Source organism: Pelecanus crispus, chromosome 6 (genome assembly GCF_030463565.1).
Source record: "Pelecanus crispus isolate bPelCri1 chromosome 6, bPelCri1.pri, whole genome shotgun sequence".
Lineage (NCBI taxonomy): Eukaryota > Metazoa > Chordata > Aves > Pelecaniformes > Pelecanidae > Pelecanus > Pelecanus crispus.
This window is the reverse complement of record NC_134648.1, coordinates 47,563,980-47,585,133: the sequence shown is the minus strand read 5'-3', so window position 1 is coordinate 47,585,133 and position 21,154 is coordinate 47,563,980. Positions and strand designations below refer to the sequence as shown.

Genomic DNA, 21,154 nt, shown 5'->3' with positions numbered 1-21,154 from the left:
GGAACTTTCTCAGTGTTTGTTATTTTATCACTCTGTGTTTCAGTGTTCTGGCCGCCCACAGCTTGTGGAAGGCTGATTTTTATTTCATTTATTCTTAATGTGAATAATCTGATCTAAAGGTTAGGCTGATGGCAATTAGGGCATTCATACATACAGAAACTACCTACAGGAAAGAGATTAATGCAGATCTGTTATCTGTTGCTCACAGCAAATATAATGAGACAACAGTGCTTTTTCATGATGAAGCAAAGTAACTCTGAGTACATTATTTTTGCTACTCCGTAGGAACCAACACAACTGTAAGTTAAAGTGGAGCACATGCTGCAGGGTAATCTACTGCCCTACAGTAATCTGTGCAAACATCAGTCATGACCTCCATCCATTATTAACTGTTCTTAAGCATGCTGACAAAAATATTCTGTGCTAAATTCTTGGCTTTCAGACAAACTATAACACACAGAGAGGAGGGGAGCCAGAATTGGCAAGCTGCCAGAGAGGAATTAAGAAATAGTGTCTTAAAGATAGCATTCCTCATCTACCAAGTACTTGATTTTGCACTTGGGTATCACAAAGTTATTCTCATAGACAAAGATGACAATGTTGTGGAAGGAACAAGTGAGTCAAGCTTGGGCTCGCTTGGTGCATGTGTGGGCGACTATATAAGTCTATATACAAGGAGTGTATTTTTATTTTTTTTAATTGGTGCAGCCTTAGCAAATGTTCTTTTAAAATTGCTTTACCATGTTTAGTTATTGTTACACAATATACATGAGAATTTGATGGCATTATTTTCCTGTTTCTTTGTCGCATCTAGCACAACAAATGGAGTGGCATCACTTTACAAAGCCTACCTGAGTTTCAGTGGATGTCAGAGAAGACTCGTCTTCTTTGGAAGCTGAAGGCAGAGATTCATTAAGTGGAGGAGGTTCAGACTGCTGAGTTGAGGCACTCATTTTCCCTTCTTCAGACTTTGCTCTCTGCTCAGATGCATCCTTCCCTACTGGACCTTTCATTTGCTGCTGTCCCTGAGCATGGGCTTTTGCCCTTTGCTGCAGGCTAAGCAGGTGCTGCTGGTACCAGTATTGCTGCTGTTCCTACAATAGACAGAAATTTTCTAAGACAGCTTTCACAGGAAAAAACATGAAAATTAATTCATGATAGCCACTAGACTCACACTCTAGAAAAATTTTTAAATCTGTTTTGAGGGAAAACTCACTTCATCATCAACAGTATTGCAATGGATGTCAGAAGATCTAATCAAAATTCAGAAACCGCTATGTGAGGCATAGTACCCACAACAGAATTTTTTTCCTACCTCAAAGAGCTTAGAACTAAAGAGAGCAATAATGAAAAGCAGAAAGAGGGCCAAAAAAAGCGCCAAATCTCTACAGACATGCAATAAGCACCATACTTATCATTTTAGTGCTTTTTATTCCTAACAACTATAGGTACTTATTATGAAACTAACTTAGGTAAAATGAAGGGAAAATGGAGGACAAGTATGAGTAAAGGAGCAGTAAAGAGAAAAGGAGGAAACATACAAAAAAGATGAAGAGGACAAACAGAGAACACAGACATCAAGCAGAGTGAAAATGACAGCTGAGAAATTGTGGTGGAGACATGTGAATAAAGGCTGTGGAAAGGAAAAAGAACAATCAGAACCAGCATATAGTGAGGATTATTTATCATCTGAATTCTCACAACTTCTGATTGACTCAGCAGCTGAAGAGGTAAATAGATACGGTTGTACCTAAAAAATTATCCATTTAAGAAGTGATCGAGCTTTCAGGTTTAAATATTTCAGGCTAGAATTAGAGTACTCGGGGCAGATGACTGTAGCTTCAAAGCACTGTAAGCTGCCACCAAGATAAAGAACAAAAGACTAAAGATAAGTATCTCAACACTTAAGTAGTGGTGTATCTTAAAGAGACCTGAATAGGAACCGACAGTTCTGTATCTTTTCCAATACAAGAAATATCAGGTATCAAATCAGACTAGCACGACACAGATTTAAAACATGCGGGAGGCAGCTCTTCACCTGACGTGGCCTTGTGCTACCAAAGTCCCGACTAGAGACCACTGCAAGGGCTAAAATTTTGTGGATTCAAGACACAGCTCCATAAACTCATGGAAGAAAAATCTACATATTTTAAAAATAAAGACACTTGTTGCAGCTAAGGCAGGTCCTGTATTTTAGGGAAGTATTGCTATACACTTGATTTTTAAGTTATTCTCTTAGCATCTGCTTTTAGTCACTGTCAAAGACAGAATGATAAAATACTGTACTTTCAGTCTGACCTAGTGCAACCATTCTCGTGCTCTCATGACAACTCCACCACCCCTGAGAACCTGTGACTGCTCTACATCTTTCATATCCTCTGCTCTTCCCTTCCATCCAAGCATGCACAGTTAAGAAAAGACACCTATATAAAGCCCACTCATAAACAGAGAAGAATCCAAAAGATGCAGGTATTTTAAAATATAAGTGTGACAACAACAAAGTGGTAAGTGCTGTCTGATGAGATTTCTCAAAACTGAACCATTCTGACTATCTTAAAACAGGTTTAAAAGAAGTGCAAGCTTCCTCCAAACGCCTACCTCACGCTCAAATCAGGAATGATGTTTTCTATTGGTAGCAATCTCACAGACACAATTAAACATGGAGCTGTATTTTTAAAAAAATACTTCTGTAGCACTGTAACTTGGAGATGAGGTCAATGAAAGGGGAGGCTATGCTTCTTGGACTTGATGCTGATCCTGCAATAGCTCGGGCCAAGAATCTTTTTAACAAGAATATGACTCAGAAGAGCTGTCATGGCTTTGGGTGGAAGATGTGCATTCACGTTCCAGCATGGACTCTCTCAGAAACCTTCAACACATTCTGTAATAAGTGCAACTTTCAACACCAGGGAAGAGCATACATCCCGAGCTATACAAAAGATGATTCAATTATCTCTCTCAAAAGGCATTATAAGGTGATTTACCATGACGGTGCTGGATGCTGTGCTTGGTGAGCACCTGTTCTACTGCCACAAAATTGTCTCCATGGATCCATTTTGTTTCTTCCTCATTCTACCAATTGGACAAAGGGCTAAAACTCATCATATGACCAGGGGTTCACACAAAGAGCTATAATAATATCCTGTCACCTATTTTTTGCAGCAGATGAAGTCAGTGATGCATGCATTGCAGGTTCTATCTGAAAAGCACGAGAAAAGCGGAAAGGTAGATTTCTACATCTTAGTCTGAGCAAAACAGAAGTGCTAGTGTAGAAAATTCCTGATGGCAAAAAGTTCAGTTATTGGAGTGCTTATCTCCTCATGATGACTGTCATTCTTCAAGTCCAGTTACAATCCTTAAGCCCAAGGAACACACCAGCATCAACATACGCCTTTTTCCATCTTTGGCTGACCAAGAAACTACACCTGTTGCATCGTACAGGGACCACTGAAACCAGCATTATCAGCTCCTGACCACAGGACATACCACCAAAAACATTAACACAGAGCCCACGCCAAAACACTACTTCAAAATGAATTTAGGTGACCCTAGGCCATAACATAATGCCTATTTTGGGGGACACTTGGTCCTTTTCTGGTAAAGACAGCAAAAGAATGGTTTAGCACCCTTTATAAAATAAAGGAGGGATTTTAAAGAGTGCAGCAGTCTGCTGAAAGGTGACACGGCAAAGCTAAGGTAGCTTTAACAGATGCAGACAAGTGCATATTTATGGGTACAGATGCACCCACACATATTTGTTTACTACTATAAATAAATAGCAGCATACAGTACCCAAATATGAGATGGAGCATTAATGAAATACCACCGGTATTTTAACAGGACTTGACAAAAGATTCATCTGATTGTAGAGAAACACAAGAATCCAGCAACTTATTCCAACTGTACACTCATGTAAAAAACTATGCTGAACTCACAATATTGTCAAGGCAATGAGGGGTATCTTATTTTTAGACAGGAAAGGGAAATAATAAAACACTAACTCATGGCAAATTGCATAATATTTTCTATGTTAAGAGAAAAATACTGATCTATTTGGCTGCAGCCAAATACTACAGAATGAGAACAGAAAGAATTGTTTTCAATTACCAGTTTAAACAAAGGCTTAGTAGGATCTTATAAATGCCAAATTACAGTATTTCTCTACTCGGCTTTGAAGATCATTAGCAAGAAAGCATCACTATGCTTTGCTTTTCCTATTCCTATTGTGTGAGGACTTGTTGCTCCAAATACTGTCTCATTTTACAGCCTAAGATAGCCAAAATCGTATCAATCTGTTATGACAAATTTATGACCAGCAAGGTACCATATTTGTTTTCAATTAACACCGAATTGTGCATGATAGCAAACAAACTACTCAAGATAGAAGTTGTTTGTATAGACACTCATAAACCAGATAATATAAAGTTCAACAGTATTCTGCTTCTTCTATGTGTGCACTACGATAATGCATTACTTGGAACTCTTCTGGAAAGGAGAGAGTGGTTGAAGAACAATTAAATAACATTAACAAAATTTCAGGCTACATGAGGGGGGAGAAATTACAGTTTACTGTTTGATATCGAGTTCAACAATTTAGAAACTCAGCAAGCAGCCTCAATACTGAATTAACATCACTTTCTACACCTGATTTTTCAAGGTTTTGGTTTTGTCATTAAAAAAATTTAGTAAGTCCCATTGCTATCACTGTAAAAGATCAACTAGTACCATCCAAAACCTTTGTAACATTAAATTCATGAACTGAAAGCACCACTTTCTTAGGCAGTGATTAGTTATATGGTGCAAACTTAGATACAGTCCCAAATGTATTCAGGTATTGGTATAGAAATTTTAATGGATACAATTAAAAAGGTAACAAATTTAAAGTGTCAGTGACTTCAATACAATGCAACAGGATTTTTGCAAACTTAGCTTCATATCAGAATCCTAAGATCAATTTGCAAAAAATAGATGTCTTTTAAACTTCAATAAAGTAAATTTAAAGCATGCACTTCAGCTGGATCTCTACAAGCCAACTCTAAACCCATGTAAAAGCCTCAGTGAATCTGACTGACCTATATACATAGCAGAGGACCTCAACATGCGTGTCTCTGTGCACGCTTAACCTTAAGCAACTGGATTGTCCCTAACTTAATACATATGAAGGGTCACGTCAAGTTCACTGGAACCGCTCACATTTAGGAAGTGAAGCATGAGAACATTTTGCAGGCATTTTTGCCCTCATGTACACATAAAAAGCACACAGCATTAACAATACGAACATTGCATTTCAGAACATTTCCTTCCAATGCCCCATACAATTTTATACTAGAAGATCAAGCATGCATAGCACAAAATGTAGACGTAAGTCTAAGTAAAGGGCAACCATGTACGATGACAGAAACACTTTTGCAGCTTTAACTATGTGTGGCAAGATTAAAATAGTCACAATTCTACACTGATCAGACAGACAACTGAAACATGACTCCATGAGCAAACTAAATGAAGAAATCACTGATGACAAGAAGCACTCATCCTGCAACATGTGATAAGCGAACAGACTGTTGCATCTCACAACAGGCCAGATGAAGCCAACAGAGGTTAGGTGCAGGTTGCCTACATGGTGGACTTTGGAAAACAATTCTCCAGAGACCAACAAACCCCCCCCAAGAAAACTAAATTCCTCCGGGAGTTAAGATTTTTCCCTAAACAACTCATTCACTCTTGAAAAATGACATCCCAACAACCACCATGGGATACACAAGCATTTACACCTGAGCCACGCCATTCCCGGACTTCCAAGGGTTGCATCCAAACCCTTTAAGTATTATGCAAATACAGCGTGCTTATTAACCGCCTTTACTCGGAGACCTTTGCAACACCCGGTACCGGCCAGCGGTCAATCGCCACCACGGCCCTGGGGACTCCCTCCCGCCAGCCAGGGCAGCAGGGGCGAGCACGGAGGCGGCACTGCCTTACCTGGGGAGTCATGGTGGAGGGGTCCGGCTGCTCGGTGCCCCCGGCCTCCTTGGCGGCACCCTGCACGGCCTCCGGCTGGGTGGTGGCGGGCAGGGGCAAGGACGGCTGGGGTGGGGGGAAATGGGCCTGCGATGGTTTGGCTGGGGGAGGGATGGAGGGGGCCAGGCTGGGCTGAGCCGGCTGGGAAGGGGAGGCCTGGGAGGAGAGCAGGTAGGGCTGGGGGTGCGCCATGTAGCCCTGGGTGGGAGGCGGCAGGTAGGGCTGGGAGGCGGTGGCCGGCGGGGGCTCCAGGTAGGAGGGCGGGGGCTCGGAGAAGGAGGGGGGCGGCTGGGAGGCCTGCGCCCGGGACAGGTAGGGCTGGAGCGGCGGGGACTGTGCCGGGGGCGGCTGGGCCGGGGGCAGGTACGGCTCCGCCTGGGGGGGCGGCAGGTAGGCCTGGGCGGGGGGCAGGTAGGCCTGGGCGGCGGGCTGCGGGGACTGCGGCGGCGAGGACAGCTCCATGTCCATGGGCACCGGCGAGGAGGGCACCGGCTCGCCCCAGTCGCCGTGCCCGCCCGGAGGCTCCTGGCCGTCGCGCTCCCGGGCGGCGGCGGGCGGCTTGCGGCTTGGCGGCGGCGGATCGCGGTGGGCGAACTGCTTCTGGTAGCTGCGGGCTGGCGGCGGCACGGGCGGCGGCGGCTGCTGCCAGTCGGTGAAGGAGCCGGGCAGCGGCGGCGGCGGCAGCCCCGGAGGGGGCGGCCCCGGCGGCGGCGGCGGCCCCAGCAGCACGGACTGCAGCTGCTTCTGGTGCATCTGCTGGAGCTGCTGCAGCTGCGCCAGGTGCTGCTCCTGCAGGCTCAGGAACCCCGAGGTACCGGCGGGCGGCGGCGGCGGGGCGGCGGCGGCGGGCGCGGGGCCCGGCGGCGGGTAGCTGGGCAGCGGCATCGGCGGGACGGCGGGAGGCGGCACGCTGGGGGGAGGGATGGGCAGCGGCGGGGGCGGGATGGAGGTGGGCGGCGGCGGGTAGTGCCCCGCCGCCCCGTACAAGCCCCAGGCCGGGTACATGGCGGGGCTGCGGCGGCGGGAGCGGAGCGGGAGCGCGGCGCTTCCACAGGCCGCGGCGGCGGCGGCGCGGGCGGCCCAGGGCGCCTGCGCAGGGAGGCGCGGCGCGCGCCCGGGCAGTAGAGGGCCGGCGGGGCGCTAGAGCGTCGAGCGGCGCCCCGCGCCGGGGGCTCGGCGCCGGCAGGGCGCCGCCTAGCGGGCAGGCGCCGCCCTGGCGGGAGGGAGGGCGCTAAGCCAGCGGCGGGGCGCGTGGGGAGGGGCGGGGGCGAGCGCGAGCCCATGGCACCGCGAGCTCAGGGCGCCGCGCCCCCGGTCCCCGCCCGGGAAGGAAGAGGCGGGCGACAGAGGGGAGCTGGAGCGGACCCCGGCCGGGCGCCGGGGAGAGGGTCGGGGCTCCATTTTGTGTAGGGGGCGACGGGCGGGCGGGCGCCGCCGGGTGCTCCCGCCGGGTCCCGCCGCGGGCCCGGTGCCGGCGGCCTCCCGCAGGCCCTGGTGCTACCGGGGCGGGGACGCCGGTGACCTCGGTGACCCCGGTGCGGCGGCGGCCATGTTTCCGCGCCCATTCACCGCTCCCGCCTGGGGCCGTGCCCCTGCCGCCCACCGGCGACGGCTGCGGCCCGCGGCGGCTGTCGCCGCCCCGCTTCAGCCCCACGGGGTACGGTGCCAAGCCGGTGTCGGTGACCCGAGGTGCGATGGGCAGAGCTGATTAATTGTTGTTGGCGATTGGAGGGTGAAATGAGTGCGGCCGCAGATCCAGCCGAGCCAGGCCTCGGGAAAGGGGCACCAAGGCAAAGGGGCTCTGCAGCCTCGCGAACGACGCGCGGACCCCCTGCGCGGGGCCGGGGCCTTGCTGGGCGAGCCGTCCCCTAGCAATGGCCTGAACGACTTCGTTTCTTTTTCAGTGAACACGCTGGTAATAAACCCCAGAGGCAAAACCGAGAATGGAGCGGCACGTGTCTGAAATTGCCTCATCTGTTCCAGAAGCAACTGCACTGAGGAGCAGGAAAGAATTTTTTCTTGCGTTTCTCCCTTCCCACACTGAAGTATGAGTTAAACATACAGATATGTTCTGTAGCCAGCTGGCAAAGATTTATGCAAAGTGCTGAACTCCCATTGTAGAGAAAAGACAGGAGGGCTTGTGCATGTGAATTCTAGTAGCTGGCCAGCGAAGCCTAGTGGCTACTGTTTAGGTCAGCGGTGCACCAGCGTTGTGTCTCACTGCTTGCCCTCCTTCCAAGTACAGAAAAGGTGAGCAATTTTTCTCATGTTCAATCTCTAATTCATGGCTGGTGAATCAAGGATCCCTGGCCAGTGGAGAAAGGCAGGTGTTGGAGGAAAAGTCCAAAGACTTTTCATTCAGGAGAAAAATCAAGAAAACCAGATTGTTAGGTAGAGAAAAAGCTTTATCCTCTCTGCTGGAAAAGCTGGATTTGTGTTCATTTGTTGTTAAATTCCAGGGCATCCACACAGGTGATACACCATGAATCTACAAGCTCAGCTCCAAGTAGAGTGTGAACTCAAGTTATGAGATGCAAATCTTCAAGAAAACTATCTTAATTTAATACACATAGAACTGTCTTTTCTATTCTTTAGTATCCTTTCTTTTCATCTAGAGGTGATTATTGATCCTTTTCTGTCTAGAGGTGGCCCTCTAAGATTTCTCTTACAGTGAATATGACTTCCAGATAGCATTTGTACTTTTAGCCCTCATCTCCTCCACATTGTACTCGTACTTAACATTTATACCCCTGAGCTCTTTGGGGCAGTTTACTCACTGACTAAGCTTTCAAAAGTCTGTCCTTTCAAAATAGGGAATTCCTGTTGCAAACATCCTTTGATTTGAGTGAATTGATCAGGAGGATAAAGTGAGTTCTCTTGTAATCATTTTACTCAAGGTTATTTCCTGCAGGCAGGTCTCTCCCAATATTCTTGCTGTTTGTTGTGGGTACTCAATATTGTAAAGAAACCTGTTATTTCCCGTATGAAGAAATACATGTACTCAACCATTAAACCTGTTACTTCCCTTATGAAGAAATACAAGTACTCAACCATTTTCAGTAGCAACTGTTTTCCAGCGTAAATTGAGGAGCCCAAAGCGTTAACTTCCAAATAATTTGACAGATGCTTTTGTCAATACCCGAATCTGTTCCGGGCAGCAGTAGTGTTGATTCCCACCAGCCAAGATATATTGGCTTTACCCAATGTTACCTTGTCCTAAAGCAACCCTGCAAAGTCCACATCTATGCCCTCTTTTACACTCTGTAACATTAATGTATGTCATCATGCTGGTTTTAATTAATTTTTTAAATAGCTCATGTTCTTCCTGCTTCTAAATGCTATTCTACCACATGTCAGTTATCCCTCAATTAACCAGCATCACATCTTGGATCAGCAGCTTAAGTTTCTTCACTTCATCCGGTGGTAACGCTGCAGCAATCTTGGGCCTTCTGGTGGCCCCCAGAAAGGAGTAGAAATTATTTTCTCCCATTCTTCACATAACTTCAGACCTTCTTTTTGTGGCTTTTCTGATTGTTTTCTCTTATCTTCTGAAGCTATGGAAACTGGCTACAGCAAGAGACAGGATGTTAGGGGGGAGGCTGAATTCCCTTGAGTTACTGAGAAACATTGCAGGCATCTGTTTGGTATCTAACTCGTGTACAGGTTTAAACCAACTGCCAGAGTTGGGTCAGGAAGGAATTTCTTTTCTGGTTTGGACTGGCAGAATTCTGCATTTGTAGGAACATCAAAGCATTCTCACTTACCAACCTCTTTCCTGTTATACAGATAATGATCTTTATTCCTTTGACATGCTGTAAATTGGATCTGAGGTTGGGATGCCATGGTGTGCATGGAGTAAATACTTCCCTGTGAACAAAGTGTCTGGTACACAGGTTCCCTGGGACTGCAGGGGAAGCACTTGATAACTCAGGTGGTCCTTTCCTGTCCTGTGTTTCTCTTCTGACCAGGCTCTTTGGGTTAATACCCAAGTTTTTCTGTCTTGCCAATTATAGTCAGTTTATGAAAATTTTCTGATGGGTTCGCTCACTGCCAATACTTTCTCCCTGCTGCTCATCCTCCAACCCTCTTAACACTTCTTTAGGAATTGCCTATTACAGGTTCCTCCTCCTGTAACTTAACCAAGCAAGGCAGATTACAAGGAATGTTAATTTAAGGAGTAAAAGACTTTGGTAAATGGGCATATTTGCTTTGATTCCTACCCACAGTTCATGATACATGTATTTTTATTAAGTCCCTCCAATAGGCATTCTGCTGGCAGGCGGACATTCCCCAAATTCATCATGTTGCTGTGCCTTTGACCTCTTCTCCAGTGCCAGAAGGACTTCTATCAAATGCTACCATGAATGTCCATTTCTTTCTTCTCCAGTCTCCTTCAATTTAGGTTAATTCAAGTGAAGTTATTTGCAGGGGAACAGTTTTAGTTAACTCTGTACTTGAAGAAGTCTTTCAAAACTAGAATTATTCTGAAAACCAAGTTACACAGATCTAATCCTACAACTGTTTCTTGACTAAACATGGTCTTCAAGTGTTCAGGAGTACTTGCACAGCTTAAAGAAATGTGACTTGAATTGAGAGAAGAAAACTAAGGATATTATTTTTGAAATGTACAATTATACACCGAGTGTAATATCTCAGGGCTGTTGGATACCCTCTTCCTGGCTGGAGGTGAAGAAGATAAACTTCAGTTGTGATAGCTTGGAAGGGGCTATGTTTTGAAAGTGTCAGTATGCTGTTATTTCAGGGATGAGTTTAGTAAGTGAGCCTGCAGCAAGCAAAGAGGTAGTACGAGGGGTAAGACTGATGTGTTCCCAAAGTTTCCCGCAATATCTGTAGAGGCAGGGTGCTAGCAAAAAAGTTGTTAGCACGTCAGGGCATTTCCCAAGGGCAGGAAATGATTAGCAGAGGAGCAGTGTTATCTTCACTGTATGCTGCCCAGCATACATCAGAGTTCAGCTATTCTCTGCAGCCTGGACCATGTAAGGCACCACAGGATAAAAGCTCTAGTAAAGTTTAGAAGAATATAAATTTTCAGTCTCCCCCTTTACTCCCCCCAACTCCAGCATTTTGGCCAGGAAGCATGCTGCGGCATGTTGGCCCCTGGCGACCCTCATATTGTCTCTCACCTCTCAGTCTTAAGACAATTCTCCTCACTGCAGAGCAGAGATCAGAAGAGCAAATTATATTGCTAAAAGTCAAAAAGTAATGGAGAAGATATGAGAATGCAGAGTTACAGTTTTGAAATATTTTTCCACTGCTCTTCTCCATGTGGCTTAACCATCTCTTTTCCCTCCCTCCTCCGACCACTTCCTTCCCTGCAGCAAATGCCACAGGTCTCTGTGATACTCTTGATCTGCAGCCACTGCTGATTCCCGCCAGCTACTCTGCTCCCAGCCCACATTAATACCTTTCACAATTTCATACCTTTCTGTCAAAGTCTGATACCTTCCTCCTCTTCCCTGACACCTAACAGAAGGGATAAGGATTTGAGGCGCATAGCTGCCAAGCAAACAAGAGGGAGAGGTCTGTCCTAACCCAACTCTGCTCTCCCGCTATCACTCTGCATACAAGTAAAAGGACCGAGCTGCCAGCTAACCCAGTACAGATGTGGGAATCCAAGAAGGACACTTAACCCAACTTCATTCATTGTACAGCTGACAAAAAGCCCATTGATTCTGAATTAAAATCTTCCAGACCACTGGTCCAGAGAAGGCACGCCAACTGGTGCAGATATGACAGCTTTTGTCCAGAATGCAGATTCCTATTTGCTCGTGGGACAGGTGTGAGGGAGTGTCCCAAAGGAATACTTGTCCTGCTGCAGTGCAGCAATAAGAAACTTCTAAAACTTCTGTGGTTTTGTTCTCAGAGTTGCATCACCAATATTTAATTCAGAATGCTGAAATCACTTTTTCCAATGATCCCAATGAAGAGGGAGTTAGGCATGTTCTAGGCACTGCCGTCCTCTCTTTCTCATATGCTTCTCCCCGCTATAGGTAATCAGGCCAAGTCAGAACAAGGATGAATAAAACCAGACTCTTCCAAGCAGCTTTTTCATAGAAGATCAAGGCTATGAAGTCAGTCCAATGTCACCCACAGTCCTGTGACCAGAGTCCCAGCAAAAAAGAAAGCAGGAGAGTTGGAACCAGAAAGACCCTTATCCTGGCTCAGAGTCCTGGCATCGATGGCTTGGCTGGACACATTAGAATCGAGGAGCTCCGTAATCATCTGGCATCCTTTCAATATTGTATCTGAGAAAGAAAGAGGGAAAACCTATGAAGCCAACCTACTCCACATTGCTCCCCTCCCCATGCAGCAACAGGCTTACAGACAGACTGAACAGCAAGAAGCTTTGTTGCATTTATATCTGCAGCTCAGATCCCCAGGAAGAAAAATATTACTTCCAAAAGTGAAAAGCCTTCATAAGGTTGCTGTTATCCTTCACCTCAAACTCAGAAATTGGGCATCTCAAAGGCTCACCATCTCCAGAGAAGGTTAAAAATGGTGGTTTTGTAAGATCTGACTTAGGATTTAAGAGCAGACCACCACAGAGAATAAAACTTTGGCCATTTGACTTACGATTCATGGACACAGCGAATAAGGGGCAAAGATGTTTTGAGAGAAAAATCTTCTGAGCCATGTTCTAATTATATATCAGTTAAGACTTTACATATTTATAGCAATCAACCTCCCCATTTCTAACATAACGCTCTGTCTGCATATTACTAGACTCATTATCTCTACTGCTAGCACAACTGCCTCCTTTCCAGTATCTCTCCCATCCCATCTGAAGACTTCGGCCCTTTTCTCTCCACGTCCTGACTTCTCTCCTTACCATGCTACCAAACATATCTACCACACTGTGAAACAATTTGGCATAGGTTCCATGCAAAATAAATCTTCTGGGCTGTACATTATGTAGAAGAAATATTAAAACACTGGATATGACAAACAAAGGTGAGTAAAGTCTTCTTAGTCTACGCTTCATGAGTGCTTTGGAAGGAACAGGAAATTAATTTAAGCAAATGTTTTTACAGTAGATCACTGGTCCTACTGCATATAAAAAATTAAATAAATAAGGTGAGCCAGTACTTGCAGATACTGGAAAAATCTGTTGCATTGGAATTGCTGCACTAGCATCCTTCTGAGTTGGTTTGGTTTTTATCTTAAGAAGCAAGTTGTTCAATCTCTTAGCTGAGGGTGCACACAGCTACCAAATAGAATATGGAACAAGAATGGTTCTTTTCCTCAAGCACCTGTAGAATGCATTTACCTGGTAGTCCTGCTGCTGCTAAGCAAAACTGATCTATGGAAACACTGGCCTCAAGGAAACTAGTTTTCCAGGTAAAAGCAAATGAACATGTAGACTGGTCTGTGACCAGTCTCTTGCAGAAGCAGCTGTACTTCTACTTTTGTGCAAACACTGGGCCCTTTACTGCAACCTGCACTATAGACAATGCAGCAGAGAGAAATACAGGATGATAGAGTCCCTGTTAGAGAAGGATTCTGCCAGGCAGTGTTCCTCGCTGTCAGAGGTCCCTTACCTGTGCCTGGAAATATACATTATAGGCACTCCTGGGATTTTTCGTATTCTCCGCTTGAGCTCTTTATCCACTGTGGCCACAATGTAACATTTGTGCTGAAAAAACAGAGGTGAGTCAGATTCAATACCAGTGAACCCACAGCAAGGAGACAAAGCTGAGAAAAAGCTTCCATTCAGTGAGCTCATTTAACATAAGAGGCCTAGGAGTCCTGAGCGAGGCATTACTAGGACTTGTACAGAACTCCACAGCAGACTAGTAACTTCCTTCCACTCATCAAAATAGACTTGTAGCAACATCGCAAGTCTGTGCAGCCTTCCCAGCTGACAGCTTTCCTACCCTAAGTGCCCCTTGATGCTGTCCTACACAACAAGAATGCTCGGGGAAGACTACAGCTTGCTTCGAATGAAGTTGTGCTAGGAACTGAAACTGCCCCTTAGTGAGGTTTTACAATTACTCTGTGGGAAATTTAAGTCATCCGTAACCAGGTGGGTTCAGGAATTTTTAGTATATTAGCATAGTATAGAAAATTTCAGAAACAGAAATACCTGAGTGACCCTCTGTACCAGGCAGTCATCTGCGTAGGTTCCCTTGTGCATACATGGCAAGCGTTCAAACCGAGGGTCCTTGGCAATTCTGTGGGGACATGCAAGGCAGCATCACAGCAGTCAGACCAGAGTGTACAGTAGCACAGTATAGAGGAACAGGAACGCCCCTTTCTATGATATGCAGCATGTTATTCTCAAAACAAGGGCTGAAGGCATGGCGTGAATGGTACACAACAGTCAATGGAAACAGGGAGCACAAAAAAGAATGCAATTTGTGTGGCTAATTATTATAGGCTAAGTATTCCTCAGTACTTGTTAGTTGGGTTCAAGATCCCCACAATGTTAGGCTCTTGCCTAACAAAGTAATTTGAAACAAGTTATCTGTGGGAAGAATGAGAACTTCTTCTAGTATCTGATCTTTCGCACAATGCACATAGGAACACTTCACCTCCTCTCTGAAGGGGAACATCAAAGCTGTTTAGGGGATGCACTTGGATACTTTATAACACAACAGGCCAAAATAAAAAGTAAAGAACAATACATCTGACTGGTATGCCTGGAGAGCATGAACTACATTGGACTAGTTTTGTACAGATCACACAATAACTTGGCTCTAGATTATCAGCACGTGCTATCTACTCCTACACGTATAACATGAGGTTCCATGAGACTTGCGTCATTTCTTTCTTTATTTTTAGAAACTTCTATAATTAAAAAAAATATATATTTATTTTGAGAAACAGGAGGAAGTGTTTTGAACGTCTTAGGGGGAAACAAAGATTTACAGATCAATACTGTGCACTCATACCTAGCATTTAGTTTTTTTAAAAATAATCTAAAACTCGAGCCATCATACTGATCTCATACAGCCAGAGAAACAAAACCAAGTTTGGGAGCCTGCAACAACCTAACCACCCTCTAGTGCAAGAGCACCATCATGGAAAATGCTTTTCATTTGTTGATATTAAAACATTCATTTCTAGATATGGAGAACACCCTGCACCTACCTTAATGCCACACGGTACTTCTGTCCTAACTTCTCAATTTCACCCATTACACAATCTGTGATACATGGAATACCTACATGCAAAAAAAGCCTGCATTAAAACCAAGCAGTGTTTCTTTACAGACCCCTACAGTATTGACCACATGCCCAGGAACAGTTAACTATCATGGAACTCTATAAGATATTACTACAATTTTAAACTTATGAGAACTGATAAGGTTGCAAAGTGACAAATGTAGACCACTGAGTTTGACCACCCCATGGTAATTTTAGATTTTTAAGTTATTAATGCTTTACCTTTGTTGACATTAGCATTTAAGACTATTGTTTGACTGAAAACAGAGACAGTTCCAGGGTTACCATAGCCATGAACAGTGAGCTCGATGATTATAGCACGTATATCTTTTCTTCAAGATTTCTGTTATCCTCAGCTACTGATATGAGGCTGATAAAGCACATCACGAGCACACCGTGGCACTACATGGTCCAGGAAAAGCTATGAGTGATGCAGACACTCACACTTGGCATAGAGACAGTCCATCATTGACTGCACTAGGTCCAGCTTGGCCTTGATGGAGAAGTTGATGAAGTTAGTGTCAACCAGGATGTGATAAGGGGGGCCCAACTGTGTGTTATACTGGAAGAACAAACAAGAGGGATGCTGGGGGCTGCCGGGAAGACAAAGAATTCAAATCAGTTAATTGCAATTAACAACATATTCAATCCTACAACCTGCACAGAATAAAGAAGGGGTAATGAACAGAAACAACACAAGGCAGCACGGGAGAGTGACCCGTCAGGCCTCCTGCCACCTCCCAAGCCCACTCCCTTGGTTTGGGCACCACTTCCTACTTGACAGCTTTGCTCAGAAATGCCCTTGGTTGCAGCCTGCAGCGTGGCCTACCGGCCCTCCCTTCCTCCCTCCTTCCCTAAAGTGTCAGCGGCACTTACACCTCCCGCTCCTTGATGGCACTCGGGTCGTCTTTCTTCTTCACGGGGGCTTTCGCCCGGTCCTTCTCGTTACTGCAAGGAAACACAGGCGCTCCTGGGTGGGGTGACAGGGCAGGGCGGCCAGCGGCGGAGAAGCCTGGGCCAGAATCCCCTCCCTCCCCTCCCGAGCGGGACACGGGGGCGGCCAGTGCCGCACGGCCGGCTCCGGGGCCCCGGCTGGGACCGGGCCCAGCCGCGGCCACACTCACATGCGCTGGTCCCGGAGGCTGATCATCCGCTTCATGACCGCGTACTTCCGCGCCTTCTTCTGCTTCCCCTGCAAGGAGACGGACACGCAGCCGCGATGAGCTGGGGAGAGACCCCGGCCCGGCCCCCCCGGCCCGCTCCCAGCTCACCATGCTGCTGCTGCTGCTGCTGCTACTGCTGCTGCTGCTACTTCCGGTGCCGCCGCGACGCGTCACTGCGCCCCGCCGGGAAGGTCTGGGGCTGGCGTCACTTCCGGCCGCCAGCAGCGGGAGCCCGCGCTGGTGGCGCGCAGGAGCGGGCCCGCCGTCGCCGCAGTCTTCGGTAACGGCGCTCCCCGCCCCCTCCCGCGCCTCGGCGGAGAGGGGAGGGCGGGCTCGGGCGGGGCTCCGGAGCTGCGGCCCGGCCGCCCCGCCGCCCTCGGGCGTCCCCCCGGGGTTGTGGGCCGGGCCGGCCGGCGGGTGGCAGCGGGAGGGACGCGGGCGGACTCGCTGCCGGCCCGGGGCGCCCGTGCTGGCGGCCGCCCCGCCGCTGCCCCTGGCAGGCTCGGCGCTGCCGCGGCGGGGGTCCCCGCTCTGCCGCCGGCGGGTGGGCGCCCCGGGAAGGCCGCGGCGGGGCCGGGGCTCCCGGTGAGCGGGAAGGGCTGGCTCCGCCTGCCCCGCGGCGGGAAGCGCGGCGGCCTCCAGCTTTCCCTTTTGGTTTCGCCGTGCCGTTTGCGCGGTGCTGTCGGTGTCTCTATCGGTGGCACGTCGGGTAGGCTGCGGGGGCTGGCGCCTGTGGGAGGGCCGCGGGGTTTGGGGGCCCCGCCGAGCCACAGCTCCAGCGGGCTGGGGGGGAACCGCAGCACCCCGAGCGCCCTCCTTCTCCCCTTCTTTTCTGTTTTGCGGAGCTGGGAGGTTACGGAGGTCTTCTGCCCCCTTTCTGAATCTTGCTGGGCTGGCGTGTTCTGAAGAATCGCTGTCATGATGGCTTCGCCGCGTTCTAGCTCATGAACTTCATGAAAAGCAGTGGGTTGTCGTTATCCGTAGTTCTTACGAACCGTTGTGACCTGGCAGATGAGCATAATTTCAGCTGTGCTTTCTGCAGCCATAATGGTGTAGTCCCAAAATATCTTTTCTGCGCATGTAAGGAAACATTCTCCGAGTAATTGGACTAGTCCTGAGCACTTAGTTTCTAGTCCCCTGTGCAGGGCAGGGTGAGGGATAGGCCTCCTTGTTGTTACCTTTCTTGTGCAAGCTTCTGGGATTAGTGAGAATTTATAGCTGTTGGTATCTTCCAAATGGCACTGGTTTTATCTGGTGTGCTGGTCAGAAAAAGCAGCTACGCAGCCAGTGAGGTACCGTGCACGAGTTTCTTCCTGAAGTGCTGGCCTCAGTAGAACTGTGACTGAGGCTCCTCTGACAATGAGGAAGAAAATTAGATTGAAAGGAGAAATGGGTTCATAAGGGAAACCATGACTGAGCTTTCCACCTGAGTGATCATACCAGGCTTATTGGTTGGTTGAGGAAACGCAGTTGATGGAGTTCCCCTGGTGCTGCTTAGGTGACCCAAGTGGTTCGGGTGAAGGAAATAATCGAGGAGGAAGCGGGCAATCTGCTCTCCCCATGGGTGTATAGGGTGGCAAGTGGTTGAACGGAAGCAGATCTGGTGTCAAGATGAGACCTGCCTGAAAGTTGCCATCTGGCTGGCTCGCTGTGTTTCGGGGGGACGGGAGGAGCTCTCAGCCCTGGTGGTGGTTCAGTTGCGATGAAAAGTCCTTAGACTTAGGCAGTTGGCAAAGGTCTCCCATGGGTTTTTTTTTCCTGTTGTCACTATTTTATTTGGCTTGTGTGTAAATGCATATGACAGATGCCAGCCCTAATGGGAGAATGTTTTATATGGACGCTGGCCGTTGATGTGGCTTTTGTCATTGACAGCTGATACTGGAGCCTGCTCAGTGCCTTTTGAGCTGACTCTTCAGTCTTCTGTGGGTGTATTTCAAAGTTGGGTTCCCATGGGCATTCCTGTTTGTTGGTCTGCACACGCGTTATTTAGTGTGAGAAAATACTGTGCCTTTTCACTCAGAGAGTTGTCATCTTGTGTGTGGGATGAGATGCACTGGCTGTTGGTGGTGGACGTTTGTGCGCATGGATCAAGAGGACATTCTGCTCAGAGTTGAAGGGTTCTCTCGTCTTGCTTGCATGAGGTAGCATCAACCTGCAGAAAGATTTTAAACACTTTATTCTTAATTTTGGAACTTGTCAAGGGGGAGAAGGAAGGAAGTTAAATTTATCAGTGCACCAAAAAACCAAGAGGCACAACATATTTCCTAAGGCCTCAGTAAATCAGTTCTGTATAGCCTGTCCCCAGCTGGCTTTGTAGCTGTAGCCACATGAACATGCCATCACTGTGTTACAGTTCTTTTGTATGTGCAGCTATACTTGTGCTTCCTTCTGGAGCTTTACCTTGTGTTCCTCTGGCTTCAGAGCAGCAGTAATACAAACAAAATGTATTCCCATTACTGGCCTTTCTTTCCTTGCTGACTTGAGAGAAACAATGGCACTAAAATAGTTTATTTTATGATTCCATGTTGTCTATCCCAATTATGCCAGTACTTCTCCTTGAGTCAAACCAAGGTGAAGCTTTCCAAATATCCATTTTCCCTGCAGATGGCAGGAGACCATTGCGTGCTCTGTCCTTGGATCAAAAGCACTAAGACCTGTCGGACAATTCAGCATTTTTTTTCCAGCCTAGCTACGGTGGCACCTTATATTGCTGATTTTCAGAATTCGTTTCCCAGATTCTTAGCTGGCAGTTCTTAGCACAGATACTATTTTGATTTAGATCTGCATTCTGATAAGTGAGTGGCAACATATCTTGAATACCAGCTACTCACAACCAGGTTCTTTACCCCGATGTATTGCAGCTGCAAGAGCATCCTTAAAGCTGCTGGCAGTGTGTATGCTAGAGGAGAGGGAAGTTGATTGTATGACAGCCACTTTATCTCTGGTGGCCACCTGACTTGGTGTCTTGTTTGCCACCTCACATAAAGGTAATAAAAGGAGAAGTTGCTGTGCTGATTGAGGGAGAGAACTAATGCCCTCTGTCCAGCGAGCTCTGAAATTCTGCAAGCCAGATCAAGAGACTCGGGCTTCAATTGACTTAAAAACCCTTGTAGTTGAAATGACGGGTCTTTCTCTTTTTATGCTTTCAAGAGAGAGGCTGTGTGCTTTGTGGTATGCTTTACAGAAGGGAAAGAGGTATGGACTGAGGCAGAAATGGATTGGGTAGATGAACCCATGGTGCTAGTTTTGTGGTGGTGTTTTTTCGGTGACATGAAGAGACTGATTCTGTGAGAGGCTAGAGGGAGATCTCATAGATTCCCAAACATTGATAAGTTTCTGTGAAATTCCTCAGCTATGTGAGGAGGAGCCACACACTTTCTGCAGCCAGGCCAAACTGGAGCAGAGTTTCAACCAGGTATTTGTAGCAGAGACATTAAGGGCATTAAGGTCCATATGTTTCAATCGCATCTTAGATATGTGCTGTGAAAGGACTAAAATGTCAAGGAAATTGCTAGGTCTGTGATTCTTAATGCACGGAGATACGAGTTTAGAAACCTGAAGCTTCATCTAGGAGGAGAATGAGAACTTGTGCCCAGGGGACCGCAACATTGTTTGCTCAAGCAGAGGAAAGAAGAAAAGAGCTGAGTGGGTGGGATTTGCCTCGAGGTGTAGGGGAGGAAAAGACAGTGAGAGTCTGGCTGCTTCTGCAATGCAGTCGAAGAGCTCTGCACACTTACCTGTCAGTTTTCATATGAGTTAGAAAGCTTAGTGGAAGTGTGCAAAGGCAGCCAGATCTGTATGATTAGTGGGATAGAGGGAAATAGGAGACATCTGAAGCGGAAGGTAGATGAGGAGGGAGTAAGGAGGAAGTGGCAGCTGAGGCGGTGGTATGGCAGGCAGCAGGAGCACATCACTTACATCCCCAGAAGAGGTGTCTCTCTTAACAGACAGCTGCTGTGGTGAGCCTGGGTCTGTTCATTTCATTCTCGCTCCTTTATGTAATCTGTGTTCTGAATGAGTAGATACTGCTGTGTAGGTTCTGTGGCTTTTCTTCTGGCATATGTCCTGGTTTTTGTGGGCAGCATCAATCCTTGCTGTTAGATTTTTTTTTTTATTTTTTTTTTAATCTCAATCCTGACAGTAAACTGTAATTTAGTGGATAGTGCTGCTGAAACTGAAACGCCTTATGAGGATACCAGTTTTCTGAACCCCTAAAACAACAGCAGCAAAAAAAAAATATCTAGTTTGCTTTGGGGTCCAAGAACTTTCAAAGATTTTTTTTTTTTAGGCTTGACTTTAAATAGCCCTCTAGATCTGGGCAAAATCAGTTTAAGAATAGTACGTGGCATTTTGTGGGGTGTGAAGGCTTGAAGTGGCACCTGGTCCTTAGCACTCCTCATGAATAGCATGCAGATTCTTGGCTGCTCCATGAAACCCATGAGCCCAATGAAACCTGTGGAGGCAGGATGTGTTTTGTTCCATCTTGAACCTGCTAGTTTCAGTGGGTCATACAACAAAATGAGATTGTGACAGGTGGAGGTTGAGGATATGGTAAAGCCTAGCACCTCATCAACAGCGATGCCTTTATAACACCTCTCCTATGGATTTCACATCCAGTGATACTCTTGCATCTTACACCTCTCACATGTTTCTACTTGCGAGATTTGTCCACATGAATGGAGATACCTAACTTTTCTCTCTCCTTTTCTTCCTTTTCCAGGGAAGCTGGCAAACAACAGGCTACAGGGAGCAGCATTGCAGGACAGCCCTTTTCAACAAAGAGGAAGAAAT

General features: G+C 47.0%; 2 protein-coding genes across 2 annotated transcripts in view; both read right to left on the bottom strand.

The window, feature by feature from the left end:
* Nucleotides 1-7,020, bottom strand: part of YLPM1 (YLP motif containing 1) — a 39,214-nt gene extending 32,194 nt beyond the window's left edge. The window contains exons 1-2 of the mRNA XM_075713386.1: nt 5,977-7,020; nt 852-1,094 (exon numbers count right to left, since the gene is read on the bottom strand). Coding sequence (XP_075569501.1) covers nt 852-1,094; nt 5,977-7,020 — 1,287 coding nt within the window. The remainder of the gene's footprint in view (nt 1-851; nt 1,095-5,976) is intronic.
* A 4,553-nt stretch (nt 7,021-11,573) lies between these two features.
* FCF1 (FCF1 rRNA-processing protein) lies at nt 11,574-16,486 on the bottom strand. The gene is made up of 8 exons (XM_075713387.1): nt 16,472-16,486; nt 16,325-16,392; nt 16,077-16,148; nt 15,645-15,793; nt 15,127-15,199; nt 14,120-14,207; nt 13,575-13,669; nt 11,574-12,281 (listed from the first exon to the last, which is right to left on the bottom strand). The coding sequence occupies exons 1-8, from the start codon at nt 16,472-16,474 to the stop codon at nt 12,233-12,235; spliced, it is 597 nt and encodes a 198-aa protein (XP_075569502.1). The 5' UTR covers nt 16,475-16,486; the 3' UTR covers nt 11,574-12,232.
* Nucleotides 16,487-21,154: the final 4,668 nt, after the last annotated feature.